This window comes from Streptopelia decaocto (genome assembly GCF_964273445.1).
Source record: "Streptopelia decaocto genome assembly, chromosome: 6".
NCBI classification, from domain to species: domain Eukaryota; kingdom Metazoa; phylum Chordata; class Aves; order Columbiformes; family Columbidae; genus Streptopelia; species Streptopelia decaocto.
This window is the reverse complement of record NC_138660.1, coordinates 13,509,581-13,533,819: the sequence shown is the minus strand read 5'-3', so window position 1 is coordinate 13,533,819 and position 24,239 is coordinate 13,509,581. Positions and strand designations below refer to the sequence as shown.

Below are 24,239 nucleotides of genomic sequence, written 5' to 3'. Positions count from 1 at the left end.
TTTTTATTTTTATTTCTGAAAACATTTGTAATTGCTTGCAATGTTGTAGGGACTGAAGTGCTCATTGCCACTTGCCACTGCCTCTTCCCACTGACGGAATGATTTACTTATGCAGTATTGTAGCTTCGGCTTCAGGGAGATAACGATTAGAGTTTATCATATATTAGAGGTGTTCTTCTAGTCACTAGAGTACAAGAAAGGACTGTGTCATTGCATTAAATTGTTTTGTGTGTAAACATGTACAATGAAATAGCAAAGGGGAAAACATTTAGGGAATGATGTATTTTATATGAGGGAATTCAGAGCTGAAGTTGAGACCTCAGAACAGATGAGATACTGTCGGAGTGATTACCAGATAGGCAGGTTGCTACTCCGCTATTTGTCCATCTTTGGGGGAGGTGGGTGGAACATCAGCTGAAAAACAAAACCAGAAGAATTTCCCTAGAAAGGAATACTGGAGTCTCCTGAACCAAGGGCAAGAGCACTGATATTCCTTGTTAACTGCTGAGTTCACTGTCAGTTTTAATATGTATTTAAAACTGTAGCTTCTCTTTTTCCCTCTGTTAGTATCAGTTGGTATTTTGATGGTTCTGGGCCTTCTAAAGTACTCCTTTATGACTGAATTAAAAGCATCAGGAATCATTGCAATTACTGCTATTAGTGCGTACTTGCCAGCATTAAGAATATAAAAGGAAGTACATGGATTTTTCTGTGTTTGAGACACATCAGCGTGATCCTAGCTGACAAATTAGATAATTATGGTGCTTCTGTGTGCATGTCTTGGTCCATGAATCCGTGGACACCAGAGCGGATTATCCTGGGAAAAGTCTGTTTGCTGAGGAAGAACAAAATCAAAACCGTGTAAATGCAGCGCTTTGAAGAGGGGCAAATCTCTTTGCTTGTTTCCAATCCAAAATAATTTCTTGTTAGGATGATATTGTTTCTTCCTGGAGCAGCTGGTAGCTTGGGTTTAATTATCCAAAGTCTTCTGTTATTTGGGCTTTTGTGAGAAGTTTCCTGCTCTGGGGGTAGTTCTGGATGATGCTGTGTTTGAGCAGGATACAAAACAAACCGCAAGAGCTGTTTGCAAATCAGCGCTGCTGTGTTTTGGTAGTGCTGGAGATCTTGTAATCTTCTCTTCTTGTGATTAAATGTATAGCCTGTAATGTACACGAGTATTCTGGATAATATACTGTAGTGGAATCAAAATTATATCTCTACACTAGAAAGTTTTACAGTAACCGGCATGGAGACCTACTTTTTGATTGTATGTCTGTCTGTTTGTAAATTAAGTATCTTATTGTACGCAACTTTTCTTTAAGGCATCAGGAGCTGAAGTGAGGTGCACTCATTATTGTGGAGCAGTAGGTGTAAAGCTGTTTTGGTTCCTAGAAATTAAAATGAAAAATAAATCCATGTCACAAAGAAAGATATGCATGAAAAAAATACATGTAGGGAGACAAGCCTTTATCAAACACCAGTATGTTCTGAATAGTTTTTAGGTTGGATGCATTAAATGTTTTCCTTTTTAATTCTGCTGTATTTTCGGATCATGCTAATTCTTTGCTTATTTTGCTCATTTTGCATTTTTCATTCCTCCTTCTCCTTTCCCTTATGTTTTAATCCTACCCCGTTTTTTCACATGACAGGAAAAAGCCAGATCACATCAGGTACCAAACAGCTTCTTTTATACCTTCCTAATGTTTCTTTGGCACGCAAAAAGCTCTTCATTAACCCTGCATTTAATTTTGATTACTTGCAATGGATGGATAAGCAGCTCAGTCTAAGAAAATAACAGAAGGATTCTGCCTGGGATGCCAGTATACCTGATGCTCAACACCTTTAAAAGAATTAGAAAGATTGAGCTAGTTTCAGCTAAAAAGGAATTAAGGCAAAGTTTCTGCCCTCAAACTTCTGACCGTACAAGATCAGTGTTTTGACTTTTTCCAGTTGAAGTTGGTGAGATTTTTCTCATCAACTGCATTGAAAATAGAGATGTAGCTTTTAAATGTTGTGCATTCTTAATCATTCTGTTTTATTTGCATGCTGACAGCAAGTAGTGAAAAAACTGTTTCCTTTTGAAAATCAATTAAGCATGAATCAAATTTTCATGTAAAACTCGATTTAATTTTATTACTTCTCTCGGTTCTCAGAAATTTGAAATGTTTTTCCATGAATTTTGTTTCCTATTTAACAAATACTTTTTGAATTGTGTAGGTATAAATGATGGAAAACATTCAGTTTCGAAGCCCAGACAGCTACATTTAATCAGTAGCCAGTGGAGCAGTGCAAATTACTGTTAAGATTTTCCCGAGCATGTTTTCTTCTTCAGCGCGTTGCTCTGCTGTTTCTGACAGAACGACACATTTGAAGCAACTCTGGTAACACTTAGTACTTACTGCACACATGTTGCCCAAAGGTTTATGAACATGAGTTCTTAGAACAGGATAGATATGGAGTATCCTGTAATAGCACCTTCAGTACAGATGTTGTACCTCAGTTTCCTGGCTGTCACAGCTGTAAATCCCCAGTAGTCTGTTTCTTACAGTAATGAGTAGAATTTATTAATGGTACTTCATTAATTTTAAGTAATTGATAAAGCTTTTATAGCTTTTAGCCAGAATAAAACTGCTGTCGTGTGTAGAGAGGCTGCCACTTTTATTTTTTTAAGCATACAATGTGTATTAACTTTATTTTCCATCGACATCTACTTCAAAAGTGTGATCTACAAGTTATACTAAATTTTAAATTATCAATTTTATTCAATAAAGTTTTCTTTAAAGAAAAAAAAATCAAACTTCACACTTTTTGCTGGAACGGAAGGTTCTCTTAAACAGATTTAATTTCTCTGCTAGGAAAAAACAAAGTGGCTGGAATACTTTGAAAACTTCTAGACTAGACTTTGAAGATAACATGAATCTGTTGTACAATTCGTGCAAACTTCTATCCAGTTGATCAGATTGGAGCTTATTTACTGTAGTAACCCACTAAATTTTTAGCCACAGAACAAATGAAGCGTTACATTAGTGAAGTTAATCACGCTACCTAAAGCCATCCTTAGGATTTGCTCCATTGCGTGTTATCTTGGGGCAGTGCTGCATTTTTATTCCTTCACCACATAGGCAGTGCTTTTCATGTGTTTCTATAGGTGTTATGTTCAAAAAAAGCAAATTAAAAAGCCTGAGTTTATTTTCCTTTTCTAGTCTGCTTTTTTGTTGAGTTGCCTATTTAAATATTAGCAATAACCTGCCTTATGCTTGTATTTGAGATTTAGTTACTGCATCTGTGTTGGTTTTTTTTAAATAGGTGGTAAAAGTGATACCTTTTAAAAAGCAGCGACCAGAACCACTGCTGTTAATAAACCGGAAAAGCACAACTTTTTGTGTTATTGTGTTCAGTTATCTTAACCCAAAAAGATGACTGTTACCATGTTGGAAATCCAATATTAAAAGGAGATCCTGTTGTTGCTTTTAAAATTAAATATATCTGCACAACATTTGAAAACATTAATTGTTAAAAGGTAGAATCTCCTCTGTCTACGAAGTACTAACTTTTCTAACAAATACTAGATTTTCTGATTTGAATCTAACTTTTTTTTATATCTTATTTTTTCTTAACCATCTTTGTGTGCTTCTTTTCATGAATGGCTTGTGATGGTTGAATAAATCTATGGAGCCCTCTTGTTACTAATTATAGTAAACTGTAGCTTGAAGTCCGACAGCCTGTGGAGAATAACAAGATACATTGCAATACAATATTTTTTATTCTGTTACCATTCAAACTAATAGGTAGAAAAAAAGTGATGTGTTGTGTAAGTGTGGTGTTTGAGGTAATGGAGGAAATGTGCTACAATAAATGCAGGTTCTCATTATAAGCCTGAACAAGGAAAAAAAAAGTGTAAATTTCACTGCAGGACTGAATTATTTTGCATTCCCTTTATTTTTGTCAGCTCAAAACCAGTGATGGCTTTTATTGTGTGCATCCCCAGAAGAGCTAGAAAGGGATGGTTATATTTGCTGGTTTGTTTGTTTGTTTTTTTAATATTCAGTGTTGTGATAAAATGCAATTGTTGGAGATTTGAGACTCCCGTGTTTTTTCCAAAATACAAGTGATCATTCCATTCTCTGTGAATTGTGTCCTGTCTGACCAATGAGTTTGACAAGGAAGGATGCAGTTCAGAGGATGCCTTCATTAAATCTTTTATTTGATATTTTTTCTACAAAGGTGAGGGTTAAGTTAAGATCCTACTTAAGAGCTTTTCCTTGGTTTTGCTTTGGTTTTGTATGCAATCTTTTAATTTCAGCATCTAAAATTTTAGGAAATGCCAAATTTAGAAAGACACTAAACCTACATGGGGTAGCAATACTGTAGTATTTTTTGTGCCTTAGTAAATTATTTCTTAGTTTTACTCTCAGCAGTATTTCAGGAATGAGTAGCTTAAATAGTATTTTTGTTATTCAAACTATTCAAATTTGTGTTATCAAACAATTACTTAAAATTGTAGCTTGCTGCTAAAATACCAAAATAAACGTTTTTTCGCAATGAAAATGTTTTGTGTGGTAGCTTAACTAATGTTGCATAACATGAATGTGTTTGTTTAGGACTCAAATTATTTGAACCTTGCTTTCTCTTCCGTTTTGTCTGTGCTTTCCCTTTTTTCATTATTCTCACGAACCCCTTGCCACAACTGACCGCAGCATTACTGTTGTGAATTCTGTCACGCAGCCCCTCTGTGGGCTGTGTGTCAGTACACTTGGCTCACACAGCACTGTAAAATCAGTTACCTGTTCTGTGGATGTCTCTTTGTTTGAATAGGCGCTGGTTCTCAATACAAAATAACCAACTTGTGTACCAGAAGAAATTTAAGGTGGGTGCCAAAAACTCTGTCGGGGTAGTTTGGGGTGCGGGTAACAGTTTTCCTGATTGACTGGGGTGGGAGAAGCAGCGTTGTCATTGGCATCCTGGCTGCTCCTGAACAACCTTTTCTAAATTCATTTCTCCTTTTGTAAACTGAGACTAAGAGCTGTGCTCACAGATTTTGAGATTCCTGCACTGTGGCACATAAGTACACACTTAATTTGCTGTGGGTTTTGTTACCTTTTTGCAGGGAACATTTATGAAGAGCCCTGAAAGTTGTTGGTCCAAAAGGCTGGACAGACTTGCTGGCAGGGAGCTAATCCCTGTGCTGCTCTGCGAGCGTTTGTGTTTAACTCTGTCAGCCAATAGAATTAAATTATCAATAATTTGGGATTATTAGCAACTTTATTATCTTTCCTTTATGTCACTTGTTTTGTTAATTTTTGTCTCTTAGGATAATCCCACGGTAGTTGTTGAAGATTTGCGGCTTTGTACAGTTAAACACTGTGAAGACATAGAAAGACGTTTCTGTTTTGAGGTGGTTTCTCCAACAAAGTAAGAAGTGATGGAGCATGTTTGTTTTAAAGTAAAACATTCAGTTGTCTTGAAATGCAAGATTAACGTTTCTCTTGGGATAGAGCAAAACAGGAAAAGTATCTGAACAATTCTGTTCTCTGAAATTTTGGCCAAGAGTAAGTGATGCTGTGAGAAGTACTCCTAGTATTTAGTTAACTTCTGGCATTAAAGCAAACATGCGTTCTTGTGCTTTATGCATAAAGGGCTTGTGGTAGTGGAGCTGTTGTAGCTTAGTAGCTGATACCATCAAGCTGCTTAGTAATGCAGAAAATAGATCTCAGTGTCTCCAGATTTCTGATTCGTGTAATGAGAGAGAAACATTAATAAGCTGTCATCTCAGTAGTGTTAAATTACATTTTAGAATGCCCTAAATGAAACTACCAGATAAAAATGTTTTTCAGCTCTAGAAATGCCGTGTGTTGGTTGTATTTGGAGAAATATGGCAGTCCTGCTGCAGCCAGGGCGCAGGATGTGGATTTCTTGTTAATGGTTTTGAGATGTGACCATATTTAAATTTTTTATATAAGATCAACCTACTTTAAGGCTTGGATGTTATCTATACTCCCCACTCCTACTTACGGTTCTCTTCTTAACAGATTGCTGTCCGAATGTTTGCATCCTTGGTTGTGGTTCAGTTTTAACATGCATTTTGCTCCTGCTTGCCTATGCTCTTTCAGCCTATAAGTATTGGAGCAATTTTATACTTCAGGACCTTTGACCGTTGCTGTGAAAAATAGTTAATTCTTTGTCAGAGATCTTTAAAATAATTTCCTCTTGATCTCAGTGAATTAAATTATGTTTTCAAGGACTGATACTAGTATCTTGTGTAATTAGTCATGGAGGTAAATTGCATGTGAGGATATAAAAATGAAAGATTTGGAAAAAGAGAAGAGAGCAAATAGGAAGTGAAGCCATTCTTTTGGGTTATTGGAAGAGTCATAGCTATATGTTTTAGCATTACCTGCAGATAGTTTTGAAACAAGGAGTTTGCAATTCATAAAGGGTCAGCTGATTTGTTATCTCAAAATGAATGGGTTTATAAGATGCCTACTAAACAATATACTTCAAGTGATAGCAAGAAGCTTTCTCAAGGGTCTGTATTTCATTGAGCAATATGTTGTTTGATGTTAGCTCCTTGGTGATTCTCTCGATCTGAGTGCGCGTGTGGTTTGTCACAGAAGCTGCATGCTGCAGGCCGACTCGGAAAAGCTGCGGCAGGCGTGGATTAAGGCTGTTCAGACCAGTATTGCTACAGCATATAGAGAGAAAGGGGATGAATCTGAGGTGAGTTTGAAAACCAAACAAACACCAAACCTCCCTTTAGATCCTGAAAATTAAAAATAAAGAAACCCTCTTTTTATGAAAGGGGAAGGCAAAAACCATCTCTTGTTTGTCTTACGGTGGAATTGCAGTGAAATTTTGAAAGTTATGATTTATATCCAATCTATTAATATCTGCCCCTCCATCTTACTAATGTTACTTTGGCCTATATGTTTTGATGAGATTTTTCTGTGGTGTGATTAAAATTCATAGAATTATTGGGTCTGTTATTTCTTCCATGAAGCTAAACATTTTTGCAGATCTATGGCTTTCCTTGCCCTTAAATGCAGAAGTTACTTTCCTAGGATTCTAGTGCACAGTCAGTATCTGTAGAACTTTTGTTTCTTTAATTTAGTGTGTGTCTTGTTTGTTTTTTTTTCTCTGTTAGAAACAGGAAAAGAAATCATCCCCTTCTACTGGAAGCCTAGAATCTGGCAGTGAGACAAAAGAGAAGTCGTTAAAGGGAGAAAGTGCTCTGCAGCGAGTTCAGTGTATTCCTGGTAACGCTGCCTGCTGTGACTGCGGGCTGGCAGATCCTCGCTGGGCCAGTATCAACCTGGGAATCACACTGTGCATCGAGTGCTCTGGGATACACAGGTTGGGGAACTCTTCTGAACCATACTGGGGATTTGTGCATTGGCTTAATTAGTAAGAGTGGTGTTAGCACCTTCAAATGTATATTGAAGCAAGATCAGAGACCCCTGTTTGTAAAAATCAATGGTAAAGCTGTCTGAGGTAAGACAGCATGCAGTTACAGGTTAAACTTTTTTTTTTTTTTCATGCTGTTTAGGAGCTTGGGAGTCCACTTCTCAAAAGTAAGATCTTTAACGCTGGATTCATGGGAACCTGAACTTCTGAAGGTATTTTTGAAACAAGTTTCTATTTGGTACTTAAATTGTTTTTCTAAAGCCTCTGCACCAGAAAGTTCAATGCAGAAACACTTAGTACTGAGTGCATGTCTTGCACTTTTGAGTAGAATGTGTTTATAGTTGTATGTGAGTGTTTTTTATTCACACTTTCTTATAATGTGTGCAGTAGCAGCAGTCATTCTTGGTACAGACTTGTCAGAACAACTTACGATGCTTTCAGGTTCACAAATGTGCTTTGAGTAGTAAGTGTCATCTGATACTTTCAGCATATAAAAAGGGAATTCTGTTTACAGACCAATAATGGGCTGAAAAAATGGGGAAGTGAACATACTTTGGAATCATGATCATACTTCAGAATTCAATTGCCAGCTCTAATGGTGAGATCTTGGTTTCATACTCCTGCTGGCTTACAGGAGAGCATTCATGCATTCATGCAGTTGCTCATGTGCTATTTGTGTGCCAGAATTCTATCTTGAACCATGGTTATGAAAATCATGTGATATTGAAATACCAAAATAGGAACTCACATGATGCATGTGTGCAACTGGGTAACTGATGCAAAGCATTTGTTTCTAGCTGTGTTGTTCTGGTGCTTAGGTGTTGCTTCTCTGTTCTGAACAACCAAGAGACAATGTGAGCAGGGGTGTTTTGCTTGTGGTTTAACCTTCAATAGTTACCATATCAATGTGTTCATGCTGAGGAAACAAAAAAACCCTAGAAACTACACCCCTTGCCCTGTTTGTGTAAATACCAGAGCTGAATATTCTACCTGGTGTTAGAAGTCTGTTTATTGCCATCAGTAAGTTGGACTTCATGGGCCAGATTCTCCTTAAAGTATTATCTGCAGGCTGGTTTTATTCTTTGATCTTTTTCTGTAGACATAAAAGACTATAGTTTAGCAAAAATGTCTGTTGGACAAGATGGAATGGAATTGATTGACTTCTTCCTTGTCGATTAAGAGTAGCTACCAGCAAAGTTGGTGGAAGAGAGTTCCTTTGTTCATGAGGCTCGCAGATGTCATTCTGATTGCACAAAAACATTATCGAATGACAGGTGGTCATTTTTGCAGTCCTTCTTCAGGAGGAAATGGCACTTTAAAAGAGTGACTGTATTTTGTTGTTGTTGTTTTTTTGTTTTTTGTTTTGTTGGTTTTTTTTTTCTGTCTTGCTTGGAATTCAGTCTCTCTATACACTGTTTGTTTCATTATTGTGATATAAACCCATGCTTATTTCTCTAAGTGTCCTTTTTTACCAAGTTGTAAAAATAGGCTGAGGGTCGAAACAACTAATTAAGTAGATAAAGCCTTTTGCAACTGTATTTGAATTTATTTATTTTGCTTCATAGCTTATGTGTGAATTGGGAAATGATGTTATAAATAGAATATATGAAGCGAAGCTGGAAAAAGTGGGAGCAAAGAAGCCACAACCTGGAAGCCAAAGGTAGTCATTTACTAGCAGTGCCTCTTCCTTTTCTTGTTGCTTCTGTCAGCCTCCAGCTGTAAAAGATGCTGCCACTTAACTCTGTAATATGCCTTGGTTTTACTCTTTGTTTCCCTTACAGCAGTATGTTTTGCTCTCCCCCATTCCTCACTTGCTGTCTTTATTTGGGTATTCCTGCTGTTGGTCCTTCTTGGCTTCACTTGTTCTTTTTCTGATCTCACTCCATCCTTCGCTGATGCCTCTAGAGCATCCTGCTTTCTCATCACCATGGACATGTTGATTTTGTTCCCTGTCTGCTTTGGACCACCTCGGCTGTTGTTGGTTCGTGAGTGCCCCGGGCAGGAGTCTGGGGCTCTGCCTTTTGTTTACAGTGACTTTGTTCTCCAGTTTGACTTTTGTTCCCTGATCCCCAGAATGCTCTTTTCTTTCTGCCTACGTTGTACATGAGCTCTGCTGCTTTACAGCAACCGCCTGATGACTGTTCTGCTCTCTTCCATTTCTCTGATGTTCTCTGCCTTTGAAGGTAGTTTCCTAATGTTTAGTTCTGCTGTATAAGATGTCTTTTGATTTTTTTTTTTTTTACCAGCTTTCCAGTTAGGTACTGCTTGCTGTCAGGCAGTTTTACAGTATAGAAAACAGTACTTTATAAAGTGTTGGCAGCGTGGAGACAATTATAATAGTATAAACAATATAGATTTGCTAGATATTCCTTCTAGTGGTAACTGCTTTTTAGCAGTTTCAATAGTAATACGTTTATCACCCCTTCCAGTTAGTCACAACTGCTGTGCATATGTCTTAAGATGAGAACCTAAGGTTACAAGAAAAAATACTATGCATTATGGAACTGGTGGCAGTGCCTGAGGCTTATTTTTGTTATGGGTCTCTTGTGCAATCCTGATGTTCTTTGAACAAATGTTGTGATTTATATTTCCCTAAGAAACTAAATATATGCTATATTAATTGGTTACTAACAATGCAAAACATGTATAAACAAATAATATTAACACTAAGAAGTGGCAGTGGGACTAGATGGTTGTTGTAGGTTCCTTTCTGACTAAAATAGTCTATTCTAAGTAACATGCAGTAGCTAATGCTTATTTCCTCCATGTCTGTTTTCTAAAGTCTCTGCCTGAAAGAAAATATACGTATATGAACCCAACAAAATTACTGTCTTTTGAGACTTATGCAAAATTTAATAAAGAATTCAGAAAGAGTGTACTCTTCATCTTTCTGAAAATATGCCATAAGTGTCTGTTATGTGCAATGCCAAACTACAATTTTGGTTACTGGCTTTACTATGAAATGGATGTTCTTTAGTAAATTAGAATATTACAATATTAGCTTACTAACTCAAGGGATTTTGTATATGACAGGCAGGAGAAGGAGGCATACATCAGAGCAAAATATGTGGAAAGGAAGTTTGTAGAGAAGCAGCCTGCCTCAGTATCTCCGCTTGAATCTGGAACAAAAGTTTTGCCTCCAAGTCATGAAGAGAAAAGGCACAGTGTCCCTGAAAAATCCCTTCTGGCAGGGGAGCAAGGTGCAGCATCCCAAAAAGGTATTTACACACTTCTCTCCTTAGCTATATTACACATGTTCTTTTTAAAGTAACATATTTTTGTATTAATTGATTTTGTGCCTCATGCAGAGAAATTGGAATCTGTCTTTTAATGGGTCATAACCTAGTTCAGAAGTACAGGGGAGCAAAGACTTGTTCAGAGAAGTGCATTTTTAGGTGGGGAACAATTTGGAGTGGGGGTGCTTATCATTCAGAAACATTATTAACCACCTTCTTTCCTCCGTATTTTCATCCTTCTTAATTTTTCCGATAACGTTCTTTCCTGCCCTATCCCTTCCTTACTGCCTGCTTTGTGCTTTGCTAACTTGCATGTCCCAGCGGTTGCTGTAAGTAGCGACGAGGCGAGGCGGGAGTCTCTGTTCTGTCCTGATGAACTAGATTCACTCTTCTCCTACTTTGATACCTCTTCAAAACTACGTAGTAGTAAGTACTACAGCTATGGCATGTTAAGTATTTGCATAGTGATCCATTATGTGTTGTGGCCATTTCCCTGCATTTAATCCATTGTCTCCAGGCTACTGCATCGCTTAGTATTTTCATGAAATAATTTAAGCTTCTTTACTTATCCTGATCTTTCCCTTTCTAATATTTGACATTTATTATTATAAATGTTATGGTTGCAATATGTGACTTCATCTTTTTCTATGGATACGTTAAGAATATTGAATACTTACTAGTCATTAAAAAAAAAAAAAAAAAAGATGTATTCAGGACCAAGTATAAGAGCTTGCTTTATTATCATGGTATTTGTGAAGAGTAGGCAACTTAACAGTCTGCATAGTAATTACAGTTTCTCCCCAAAACAGTACGAAGCAGTGACAGTGGGATCCAGCAGAGTGCTGATGACAGCAAAGAACACCTTGTCTCTACTATATCAGCTAACAGCTTGTATGAACCAGGTGCGTTAGGCTTGCTCTTGTAAAAGGGATTAGTACTTGGTGATACAATTAATGTCTCTTCTGTCCTGCTGGGCTGAAACATTTTTAACAAGGGTAATAATTGGGCGAGTGACCTTTTTCTCTTCCAGGCATGTTAGTGAGAATTACATTGAATCCTTCTAAGTGAATGCAGAGAAATGTTTTTTCCTGTCAGGTGATACGGTGCCAGAACGTTGGGGTTTGTTGTGTGTGTTTGTTTTTTCAGATAAAGCAATGCTGCATTTTGATACAGACAAGCCTCCATAGATAGGCATGATCCTTTTATAAATAGTTAAATCCTTGCAGATGGTATTCCTGTTAAGTTACAGATAGTAGGCTTTTATGTATTACTTGAACATGCTTGCTTAACTTTTTTGTTTTCTACTCAAGTGGAATTGACCATGTCTTTAAACATTACCCCCTCTTTACTCAAAGTTTTATAAATTGATTGATGGGGAATACCTTCCTATCTAATACTAGCATCCTGGTCTGACAGATGTATTGAGTATGGCTTGTCAAAACATCCAAAACATGTGTTTATAAAGCAACTTATTCTTCTCCATCAATGCACTCTTCTGAAGTATGTTTTAAATCCAGTAGTTCGCATCTGTGATGTGTAGGCAAGCAGCACATGGCTTGGGTCCTTTCTTTGACTGCGTTGTAGATACTCTTATGAAGTTGTAACTCATGAAAGCTTGTATATAAGTCTCTTTATCTCCTGGACTTCACTCTGTGTAACTCTTATTGAGATGAAAAGAAAGATTATGCATTAGTCTGAAAGATTATAGCCATGCCTAGTAATTGGTAAATGACAATGGTATCTTTCAATGAAAATTAGGTCAGATGTATCAAGCTGTTGCAGATAATGTTGTGTTTGTATGACTACATCTCTGCAGGAAATTTGTTTTATTCTTGTCTCACAGTATAGGCTAAAACACACATCTAACCTAAAATAATTTCTTAAAAATTCCGTGGGATATGTAAATTGAAGGATATTCATATGTGCCCGTAGTGTGGTGAGAATGTTTTCTGGGCAGTAATAATTCTGTGAAGTGGCCATGCGTGAATGCTGGAACAAGCCAAAGGCATCTGTGACATCTGGCAGCACGGCAGCAATGCACAGCATTCTGCAAAGCCTGAGCTACCTTGTGCCAGAGAAATGACATTTTTGGCCAGAATTCCGGGAGGTACCTTATAAAAACAGGGATTAGATTAACATTTTTTTTCTTTTCAGAAGGAGAGAAGCAAGAGTCTTCTGTGTTCTGTGACTCCAAACAGCCTAGTCCAGGATGGCAGCTGTATCGGGCTGCCTTTGAGAAGAATCTCCCTGATATGGCAGAAGCATTGGCCCATGGAGCTGAAGTGAACTGGGTCAATGTGGAAGAAAACAAAGCAACGCCCCTCATTCAGGCAGTGCGAGGGGTATGAGATACACACACGTGATGTGGGAGGAGGGGAAGGGGAATAATAGAGATATTTCTGTGTCACTGTTCCTTTTGAACTGCTTGCTTTGCTAATGAATGATCATGTGATGCTGAAGTTGTCTTTACAATGTGCAATTTTCTTTTTCCTGTTAATGCTTGGGAATTATATAACCTGGTAGTGTTTCAATTTGGTATGGAAGCAAATCCCTTTTGTTTCCTTTCCCACATGACTTGGTGCTGAGAAGGCAGAATGGGTTTGGCTCTGATTCTGGAGATCTGGTGCTGAATTGGTTTTTTGCTTTGATTCTGTAGGGGTCGTTGGTTACTTGTGAATTCTTGCTGCAGAACGGGGCCAATGTGAACATCAGAGACATGAAAGGAAGAGGACCCCTGCACCATGCCACGGTTCTGGGACACACTGGGTAACTCGCTGCTCCAGAACTTGTCAACAGCCATCTTTTACTATAGTTGTTCACGAGAAGCTTCTTAATTTCCCCAAATATTCTGGCATTTTAATATATTTCAGGTGATCTAGGTTTTTCTTAAAACCATGTGGTAAGAGACAAACCAACATTTTGAATTAACAGTTTCATGCACTAGCAAAACACACACCTATAGAAAAACTTTGCTCCATTTTGTAAAAACATGTATTTAATAATGCTTTGAAATAGCATGAACTTTTGGTGAAGACTCATGAGATTTTTCTTGTTTTCGTAAGAAATATGATACAAATAGGAGAAACGATATGTGAGGGCCAAGGCTTTTTCTGACTCATCCCACTTGTGTTGCACTGAGAGTGTATCTCATTTCAAAATGTACTGTGTTACATCTTGAGTTTTGGAATCATGGCTTTTGACTGAAACCCTGTACCAGCACAGTTCAAATGAGGACACGGTCATCTGGTTGTGCCCAAGCTCTTTGCATGCATGAATTCTAAATAAGAGCCCAAGTTGAAATCCTGGGACAGTTCAAGACTTAAGCTTGGTCAGTATGCCCTGTTCATAAAGATGAGGAACTATAATAGCAGAGCAAAATGAGATCAGTTTCTCTTGGGTTAATCAGGCATATATGAACTGTATTTGTTACTGTATTGACTTATCCTGCTTAGTGGTTCTTGTCTGTTGTGGTGAAAGGGATGGGGTTTTGTAGTTCTGCAGCCTAAGATGATACAGGAAGGCAGATTCTCACTTCTAAAGGGTTCAATTCCTTTCTGCACTGCTGTGGTTTGACTTAAGCAATCTTTCTAATGTGGATTAAATAGTTAAATGTTTTGCTTACTACTACATTAACATCTTAGTTGTTCTAGATGAGTACCATTCTTCTAGTATGTTCAAGAGTTTTGACAATTTAAGCCAAATATATTGCATCCAGCTTGAATTTATTTGCTTCTTTCTTTTATTGTTCTGAAAATAATTTTAAATGCTTTTTCTAAACAGACAAGTATGTTTATTCCTAAAACGAGGAGCAAACCAGCATGCCACTGATGAAGATGGGAAAGATCCTTTGAGTATAGCAGTAGAAGCTGCAAATGCAGATATTGTAACATTGTAAGTTGTGTGTTCTGTTTTTAACTAGGTAACTAGATTTTTTTTTTCCTATTCTGTTTCAAGTTAAAAATATAAGAAATGTCAAAATTAATTTACATAAAACAGTGAGAGCAAACGGAAAATCGAAGTGTGCACTATCCATAGATGGTCTCACTGGTGTTGTGGTTCTGGGGTGCATTGTAGGTCTTGAATTGCAGTATTTTTTTAGTGCTTTAAATATGACATTGGTCTTTTTGTTTCCTAAACCATAGGTTGCGTTTAGCACGGATGAACGAAGAAATGCGTGAATCGGAAGGACTCTATGGACAGCCAGGTCAATACTCCACTAATAACCATACTGAAATGCAGTATAAGAAGTGTATTCAGGAATTTATCAGTTTACAACTAGATTCTTAGGATCTGTGGGAAATTTAGGATAGCTCCATATGATAACATTTTTTATGAGCTACTGATGTGTTAAAGCTTCATTGAAATTCACTGGTGTGACTTCATCAGAGTATTTAGGGGACCTAGAAGGAGAGTGTTTAAAGTACGTTATTATAGTAGTGTATGGTAGTACAGCCATTACCAACCCATTTTGCTGGTAGTTGTCCACAGTTTTCTCCTATTGGTGTTCTCTTGAAATTCATGTAATGTTAGGGTTTACCTGGTGTTATTTAATAGCAACCTTCTGACCCAAGTTGATCAGATACAGTTGAGGAGTTCGTCTTATTACAGGATACCATTCTCCTTCCTGTGGAATGGTCCTTTTTTTAAGAAAACAATGCTTGCAAACCAATGTAAAAATGTACATTGAATATTTCAAAAGAAGTCCAGACAGAGATAGGAAATTATTATTTCCTCAAATCTTATTTTTAAATATTTTTATTTGTTAAGATAAAAATAAGAAACAAAACAGTCATGCTGAAATATGTATTTTTGTATGCATAGTATCTTACCATTTGATTAAAAAACAAATTGACAGACATTTGAGCCACCTGGTACAGGAAAGTAACAAATTATATTTCATGAATATGTACAACTTTATCCTCAGGCACTCGGTCCCAATTTAGACTATGTTCTGATGTGATATTTATGCAAGCCATTTCTTCTATTATGGTATGCTTCCATAGGGACCTGATTTACTCCTGTGCAAATATCAATAATGAAGGCACACTTGATTGTCAAGTTAGACAGCTAAAAACGCATTGCCCTACCTGGCAGTAGCGAAAGGCAAACCTTATTTTTAAGGTTGAGAACTGAGTACTCTTGGCTCACTCCTATAAAACCCTTATGTATTTTGCACTAAGTTGTAAGGATTGTATGTGCTTATGTCTTTTACCAGATTGGGGCTGGAATATACTCAAGGGGTGACATTAAGTCTCATGTCAATATCCCAGATGAGCTCTATTAAATAGACCAAATTTATTCATTTCATTAAGTTTCTCCTTAAGAATAGATGTTTTTCAAATTCATTTTTAAACAAATCTTCTAGGAAATTCAAATTAAAACAGTAAAAGTACTGTGGACACTCAGACATTCAAATGCTTCCTTTGGCAAAGCAACAGATAACTTAGAAGTATATACTTGATTACGAGCTTAAAGGAGGAAGAATTCCCCACTCAAAGTGCAGCAGGCTACATATGTGCAAAAAGTCTATTGCCAGTTTGGCCATACTGAATGTAAAGCAGTTTTCTGATATAACGCACACTACTTCGCTGATGGGCTGAAGGTAACAAATACTGAAGTAGTTTTGAGTCTCCTCATTTTTATTGTAAGAGGTAAAAATAACTACCAGTTTCAAATAGTAAAATGCTTTGTTTTAAGGGAGCTAGGTATTTTGATTCAGCAGCTCTGTGATCAATCATAAATGAATATTTTAGATCATTTAACTGACCTGTCACAAATCCAAAATTCTTATATAAACTATACAAACATCTTTTCATTTATAAAGAAGCCTCTGTCAGTTACTAAACATTATGTTTAGTAAAATGTTGCATCCATAACAAATACAGGCACTGTTTACATGAAATTATGAATGTGTTTAAACTGAAGACAGGGGAGACTATTTTCCCTGACATCGTGTTTAAAGTATTTTTGAGACAGATTCTTCAATTAGGAGATGAAGTAAAAAGCTGGCTAAGTTGTTAATAGAAAATAGCTTGACCTTTTTATCGTTTTTTATTACGGTAGAATCCAGAGACTGCAGCTGATAGAATCTGATCCAAATATTTTACAGATAGTATCCGATCCTTGTAAACAGGTGAGATTGACAATGGGAAGTGGAGCTGCCAGAAGGGACAGAGCTTGCCCAAAATTGGGGAGGTATCATTAGAGTCACTTTTGAAATTCAGGCCACAGGCTCTATAGCACAGTGTCCCAGCCGGGACATCTTCTGTACCTGTGGGCAGCACAGCTCCGCTCTCCTCCCTTCTTTACTTGCTGAAGTCTCTTTTAAAAGCTGAAGTAAATATCTGAGTATTTATAAGGTTAGTGGCTGCCAGCCTGCTGGAAGGGTTGTGTGGATGTGCAGGCACAAAAGCTGTCTCTGCTGCTGCGCGGTGCGGTACCCGACGTGCTGGGAACGGAGCCAGGTCTCCTTCACAGCTTAGACACCTTATTAAAATAAGGGCACACACAGAATTTAGAGCTCCTCTTTTCCAAAATTCAGATTCTAGAAGAAAATAAGGATTTGCAAGGTAATTGTAAGTTTACTGGGAGCTATGTGAGGGTAAATATCAATGTGTGAGTTTGCTGTCATCAGAGTGAAACCAACTGCATATTTCTCTGCTTTAGTAATGTGGTTGATAAACAATTACTACTGTAGCTAATGGCATCAATGTTTCAAATTTAAATATACCTGGCTGGTTTGAGCTACTGAGAGAATGTATATATTGCTTTGCCAAGGTACAGTTGGTCTTCCAAAATATTGCTAGAGGGGGAATGGGCTGAAACCAGCTTGTTCCACAGAAAGTTCATTTCTGGTGGTAGAAGCCATATGCACCATTGTACTGTTTCTTGTATAATACTTGAGTGCTCATCTTCTGGTGCTACAGTAGGTCTGCTAACTATTTGATATTAGTATTGCTACTTTTTCTTCCTATCTTTTCTTGAATGTATGATGTGTGCCTTTTGAGTTACTCTGGTGTTAAATGCTAAAGCAGTGTTATAGTATTTTTGTACATAAAATCTGCACTTTAGGGAAAACATTGTTTGGAACAGGAATTTCAAGAATTCAATTTTAAAGTAGGATTTTGAAATAATTATAAGGTTTACAGTATTAAATATTTTAACGCAGCATACAAACTAAAGGGGCACTTTATTTTAGTCTATTTTTGTATATAGTATTTTTGTTATGTAATAGAACCAAAAAGAAGAGCCACAATGTATCTTGCAAAACTAGCTTTTGTTTTTTCTTTCAAGTTCATTTGAAAGAACCAAATGTGGCAACTTGAACTACAGTACTAGTTCACCAGTGGAACTCACTTCTCTATTAAAAGCGTAATGGCTTTTATCATACAAGTTTGATTCCAATTTGCTCCTCATAGCTGTTCTTGTGATGAATGTTACAACTCTCTTCATTCTGTGCTTTTCTCCTGGTGCAAGCAGTTATCAGAAACTGTTACAATGAAGTGTCCTGTGCCTGCTTCATCTCTAGAACAGACTTGAAACTAAATCTGAAAACCAAAAGGGAATTTCACTAGAACTTTTACCAGTACAGCAGTGTTGAATGTATTTATCTTTTAGAGTTTTGGAAGAATCATGTCATTACATTTTTATATAAACCCACATGCCATGCATGTTAAATATTTCTGGAAGGTCAGTTGTCATTTCTGAAAGTGTTTTCAAATGAATGCAGTCTCATCTCCGAAAGAATAATACTTCTGTATAATGTTGGAGATGTGCATCAAAAGATAGAAAAACAAAACAGTGTAACTTTTCACTGTGGTGCCAACTTTTATAACACACAAAAAATCCCTTTAAAACTGCCCTTTGGAAACAAAAAAAAAAAGTGGTGGAATAATACTTCCCCAATCAGATTGGAAAAAAAAGTCTTTGTGTTCAGCATACACGATGAAAGAGATTTTGGGGTTGATTTCTTTGTCATGCTACCAATCAAGCTACCGGCGAGTAGTGCTGGGATCTTGTGTCCTGTGTGGGAAGACAGTAAAATTTGGATGGCTGCATAGTTCCTGACCAGACCAAATGTTTTATGCGTTTAATTCCATTTGAAGGCAATAGGGTATGATTAATGTTTTAAAGTGAAACCTGAACTCAAGGCCCAAAATGCTGCAGCAGATTAAAGAATGTGAAAATGACCATTTTAAAGTGGCAGAAGAATAACTTGGCAGGGACTCAGAAAGAAATCATCACGGGATGTGTTTTCCTGTATAGACAGGGAGGGGGAGGGAGACAGGCCTGCTGGGAACTGCTGCCATCCCTCACTTTGGAATATGTGCCAGTAGTTAGGTTGTGTGTAAGCACAAAGGGTAAAGATAAAAATAACCAAATTAAAGATGTTTAAGGAAAGTATCATCACTCTTATAGATAAAACTAAAAGATGTAATAAATGTTCAGTAAGGCATGTAAAAATTTATATTTGCTAAAGTAATAGAACAAAAGGATTTATGAACAATAATTTCTCTATTTAGGATTGGGTTTTTTATACTCTTGCTTGCTGATTGTTTCTTTCATGGAGAGTTCTGTCTGGCTGTAAGACTTCTGACCTCTGTTTCCAAGTAAATCTTTATTTATGCCATAATTCTACTTTTCTGAAGAGAATCTTGGTTAGCACTTCCTTGCAAAAATAAGGATTTTACTCTTTAATGGCTAATAAACATTTTTCTTTTTACATTGCTTTAAAATGCTTTCATTTTTCCTTTCTAACTCTGAACTTTCCTCTGCGTGGCTGCCTGTGAGGTACTATTTCAGGTATAGTTTGGCTTTGTTTAATTTGCTTCTACAGAATGTGCATGCAAGTAAACAGTCCTAAAGAGTTCACATCAGCATCATTCCATCTATAAGCAATATTTATACGTGAACAAGTGTTGTGCAGTAACTGGTAGCACAGTAGGACATTCATGCAATGGTGGGTGATGTTAACTGCCACAAATGATTAAAACTGTTTCCCTTTTCTTTTCTACCCAGGAGATGAAATTTATCAGGACATTTTTCGTGACTTTTCTCAAATGGCGTCAAATAATCCAGAGAAGCTAAACCGTTTCCAGCAGTCAGATTCCCAGAAGTCTTAAGTGTCAAGAAGAAGAACCTGATCCTTATAGTGCAAGTCTTTTTTTACTTTAACAGAATGAATTATATGCATTTTGTTAGATAGTTTGGATAAAATGACCACTTTAATGTAGCTTTAGATTGTGGTAGCTGGGGAAATGTATGAGTCGGTTTATGTTCTACAGTACATATACCTCAGCAGCTAAAGAATATCTTTAAAAAGAGAAGGAATACCTGTTAGCTCAGTATAAAAATAGTACCTGTTAGCAAGTACGAAGTTTGTCTGCAGTTTGTACACAAAGTTAGCAGGGCATAGCTGTGTGCATTGCAGACTCTGGATGGCAGGATGATCAGACCAGCTTTGCTATTTCATATCCCTGACTGTCACCTGTCTCCCTGTTGCCATGAGGAATGTGCCTCTGACGAGAAGGTCTGGGTTGCATTTTCTGGGACTGTTTGGAAGGGAAATCAGGTAATGACTTACTGAGTTGTCCTTCTGTTTGTGAGCCTATAACTTAACAGATTCTCTTGTTCCTGTGCTGACTCTCATTAGAGGTAGGTTGTTAATAACAGGACATGGTAACTCCTGTTCTTTTGCAAGCTCTTTCACAGTGGAAGCTTTAACACCAGGCTGGCCTTTATGCTGGTGACTGCGGGTCAGTCACAATAGGTATATATCCTGGAGGACCAAACTTCTAAGAGCAGTCTATTTTCCTTCTCTTAAGTTAAACTTTCTGTGCAGCAAGTATTCTTTTAAATGAGCATGTGGAACCTTTCATGAAAAATAAACTTAATCCTTCTGGACGTGATGTGGGGTTTGTTTGTAGTATTTTGACATCAAAACTTGGAATTTGAGACATGAAAGTGAAAACTGAGCCGATGGAGTTTGTGTAGAACAGTCATATGAAGGCTGTTTGTTACCTTTTCTTTTTGTTGTTCTCACTATTAGCCCTAAGCTGGATATATGAAATCTGTTATGTAGTGCAGCCATGCTAAATTTAGGGCAATCGATGTCCTTTATATAATCTGCAAAGACACGTATGTATACATGTTGTCTAAACTAAGGTGTGCACAAGAAAACTCTGGACTTTCACTGCACGTTTTTGCAACATAATGGATGAGCAGAGTCTCCGGCTGCATTCTGAAGGCAGCAACACAGTTTGCTGTATTCAGTCGTGAGCTTCGCGCTACCCATGTGCTTGTATAAACGGTGACTGTCAGTATGTGCTTATGTGCCGGGTTGTTTAATACCCGTATAGTAATCATCTGAAACCCCAAACCAGCAGATGCAAGTCTTCGTGCTCTGTTTGTCTGCCCTATGGACAACTTACGCAGAATTTTTAGGTAATGTAGTATCAGCGTAGTGAGTTTTTTAACAATCGTAATAGCCATGGCATTATGCTGGCCTGCTATATAAATGTATTTAGGAAATGAATTGGCTTTTCACCAAGCTGGGTAAGACAAGCAAAATTGGGTAAAGGATTTCTGTAAACTATGGTAAATTAAACTTTCTGGCATGTTAAATTTAAAATATTTATTGTTTTGCATAAAATTTATAATAATGCATCCAATCTGGATGATTATTGCTGCAAAGCTAATAGCATTTCTGAAGCGTCCAATAGATTCTTTTGCCAAGCAGAAGAATCTTACAAAACAGTTCTTGCTTTGTGTGTGGTCTAATTATGCTAGAAAAGCAGATTCTGTCCATTTAACGAGTGTGTTTAGTCTGAACAGTAAGACACTTAGGAATATCACCTGTAAATAGCTGTCTATGAAATGATAATGTACTTCCTAATCTGCAGTATTTAACAGCAGTGGATGTTTTAGTAGATCTTAAAAAGTAAAATTCCCAGTGTACAGATGGGACAATATAAGATATGGCCATATATAGCATACACTTTAGACATAGGTTTTTCTAAAGATTTGTCTTCTGCAGCCTACATGAGAGGCAGTATATAGTGTGATTGGCTGCAATGTAAAGCTACCTAAAGCTTAATGGCATAATTGCTATCTCAGTCCTTGCTGCTGGAAAAATGTCTGATACACTTATTTCAAATCTCCACTGGTATTTTCCTTCCGAGCCAAAACAAATCTCCATGACAAATTTTGCAGGGTGGCTTCCTATAAACAAGAAATTTCTTCGCTGTAGCTCTGCAGAGCCATTTGTTGCATTTCCAGCTCTCACCTGTCTGGGAAGCAGCATCAGTGTGTTTGTGCTAGAGGACTAGTAATGTACCCGATCCATGGGTTGTATTGCTCTTTTCAGGAGCTCTGGAGTTCTAATGGTTCAGGGAGTAGGTCAGTCACTTCTGACCCTGCAGCCTTTTTCCTTAGTCCTTTTAGGTACGCTAGGATATCCCGTATCAACGGCACTCAGTTAAAGCTTTTTTTCAAGTCAGGTGCAATACATATGTTAGGATGTTGCTCAGCAGCAAAAATGAAAATGCCATTAAGTTGGATGAAATCTATTGAGGGCTTAGTCCTCCCAGACCAGCAGGCTCGGTGCTCCAGGGCCTCTGTAGCTCGCAGGATTCTTACAGAGTAGGATTATCTCAAGTACTCTGAAGATCTGGATTTCCCTATCGAGTTCTGACACTAAGCAATAATCTTCTGCTCCGTAATGTCAGGAAACTTCTATTTTTATTTCAGTATGAATGTGAGTATAACTAGAATAGTGGACAAGAAGGTTCCATTGTGGGTTAACATCTTGTTCCCTGTACCAGATACTGGACAGCTTCAGTTCCTGTCCATGTTTCTCTGTAGGTATGAAACATGATAGGTCTGAATCAGTGGGGTACAAGGCAGTCGATTCCTGACACAGTTAAAAATCACTTTTCACGTGGATTTTTAGTAATTTACTAGATAGCCCATTTAAAGATTTTTATAATATTATTCCTAGCCAGAGTTAGATCATGTTCCAACAGTCTCTTGGAAAGACAGATGTCAGGCAGCTCAATATGTATTCTAATGCATCTTGATTTCAGAAGTGTAATTTTTTTACATTGCATGTTGATTAGAATGGTGTCTGTGGTGTCTCCTTAAGATCTGTATTGTTTTAGTTTTTCATAAGTTTTCATATTTTATGTTAATGTCAGTACAGTGCTTAAATTCTTGAATTATCATACTGCATCATGCCACTGAATTATATTAGACATGGTGGAATTTGTTCCTGTAAATTTGCGTGTAGGCAGTAGACGGTAGAAGTTTTTATTTGCTTTCACAAGCCGCACATACTGCACTGAACACATATTTCAGTTGTTCATTAGTACATTTTGGCCTTTGGCCTCCTTACCAATTAGGACCTGATCCCAGAAGTCCCTGAAATCAGTGTCAATCTTTGCGCTTATTTCAGAAGCTTTAGATTGTACCTTTGATAGCTCCTAATGTTAGTGCATTAAAGCATCCTGTGTTAATACTGTATTTTTCACTCTATGGGCTTTTATATTTTACCTGTTTATATACTGAGCTGAAATAGTTTCAGAAAATGCAACCAGACCTTCTGATGCTGTCAGCAAATCCCCATGTAAGAGGAATTTTCTCCCATTTTGCAGTATGACATCAGTTCATACATTATCCAAATTCTTAGAGTTCTCAATCGGGCAAAAACTTTGTAGCACTAAAGAAAAAAGGTGAGAACTAGAATAGGGTGGGGTTGGCTGTGATGTTTCCAGGACTTTGGTGCCTCTCTGCAGCCATCTGTGTTGAAGTGTGCATGTTAACTCTTTTACCATGAGAATCTCCAGAGACACAGTGAATATAAAAGGACCATTTGATAAAACTACAAATAATATGCAAGTGCTAAGGATGTAGTATTTTTACACTGTCAAAAGGACTGAGCTGGTTATTTAACACACTGAAAGTATTTTGAGAGGAAGTTTTGCAAGATAGCATCTCTGCCTGTGTGCAAATGGACACTTTTTCTGAAATTAGAGTTTATGCCACTTGGTTGTGCAGCCGATTGTCTCGCACAAAAGCCCATTTTTAAAAGAGATACAAACTCCAGAACGGCAATACTGGGGAAAAGGATGAATGTACCACTTTGGAATATCCTGTTTCATACACTTGCTTTATCTTTTTGCATATGGTGTTTTCTTGTTTCTCTTCCCATGGAAGGAGATGATAGAGGGGGAAAAACATCCTACTCACTTTTCTGTTAGGATCCCAGATTTTCCATGTTTTTATAGAAATCACTGAGAAATCATCATTTCGTCAAGCAGAGGAGCTACTGTCTGAAATAACGAACTTTATTTTTTTCTTTATCACTGTGTCTGTCTGTATTTGGTGATTTTTAAGCATTCCAGCATTCTGTAACTCTTTGAGGTGTAACTGTACAGCCTGTACATGCTCCCCCAGTTCCCTTTGTACTCGAAACTTGAATGTCGTTTTCTGTAGTTTGTCATTGTAAATGAGAGAAACGCGTTCTATACCTTTGTAGCCCGCGGCCTGTACATGCTGTAAGGACTGTAAATACTGTATGGATTAAACCTTTGTACGCGCCGAGCG

At 37.4% G+C, this 24,239-nt stretch overlaps 1 protein-coding gene across 2 annotated transcripts in view; it reads left to right on the top strand.

Moving 5' to 3' along the window:
- Positions 1-24,233, top strand: part of ACAP2 (ArfGAP with coiled-coil, ankyrin repeat and PH domains 2) — a 64,342-nt gene extending 40,109 nt beyond the window's left edge. Inside the window, exons 11-24 of one of the 2 annotated variants that reach the window (XM_082056745.1) lie at positions 1,650-1,670; positions 4,816-4,867; positions 5,312-5,412; positions 6,612-6,717; positions 7,142-7,350; positions 7,544-7,613; positions 8,967-9,061; positions 10,435-10,619; positions 11,447-11,539; positions 12,792-12,979; positions 13,294-13,403; positions 14,418-14,528; positions 14,780-14,841; positions 19,656-24,233. In XM_082056745.1, coding sequence (XP_081912871.1) covers positions 1,650-1,670; positions 4,816-4,867; positions 5,312-5,412; positions 6,612-6,717; positions 7,142-7,350; positions 7,544-7,613; positions 8,967-9,061; positions 10,435-10,619; positions 11,447-11,539; positions 12,792-12,979; positions 13,294-13,403; positions 14,418-14,528; positions 14,780-14,841; positions 19,656-19,759 — 1,507 coding nt within the window. In that variant the 3' untranslated portion in view covers positions 19,760-24,233. The remainder of the gene's footprint in view (positions 1-1,649; positions 1,671-4,815; positions 4,868-5,311; positions 5,413-6,611; positions 6,718-7,141; positions 7,351-7,543; positions 7,614-8,966; positions 9,062-10,434; positions 10,620-11,446; positions 11,540-12,791; positions 12,980-13,293; positions 13,404-14,417; positions 14,529-14,779; positions 14,842-19,655) is intronic. The other variant, XM_082056746.1, reaches the window with a different exon arrangement.
- The last annotated feature ends 6 nt before the right edge of the window (positions 24,234-24,239 follow it).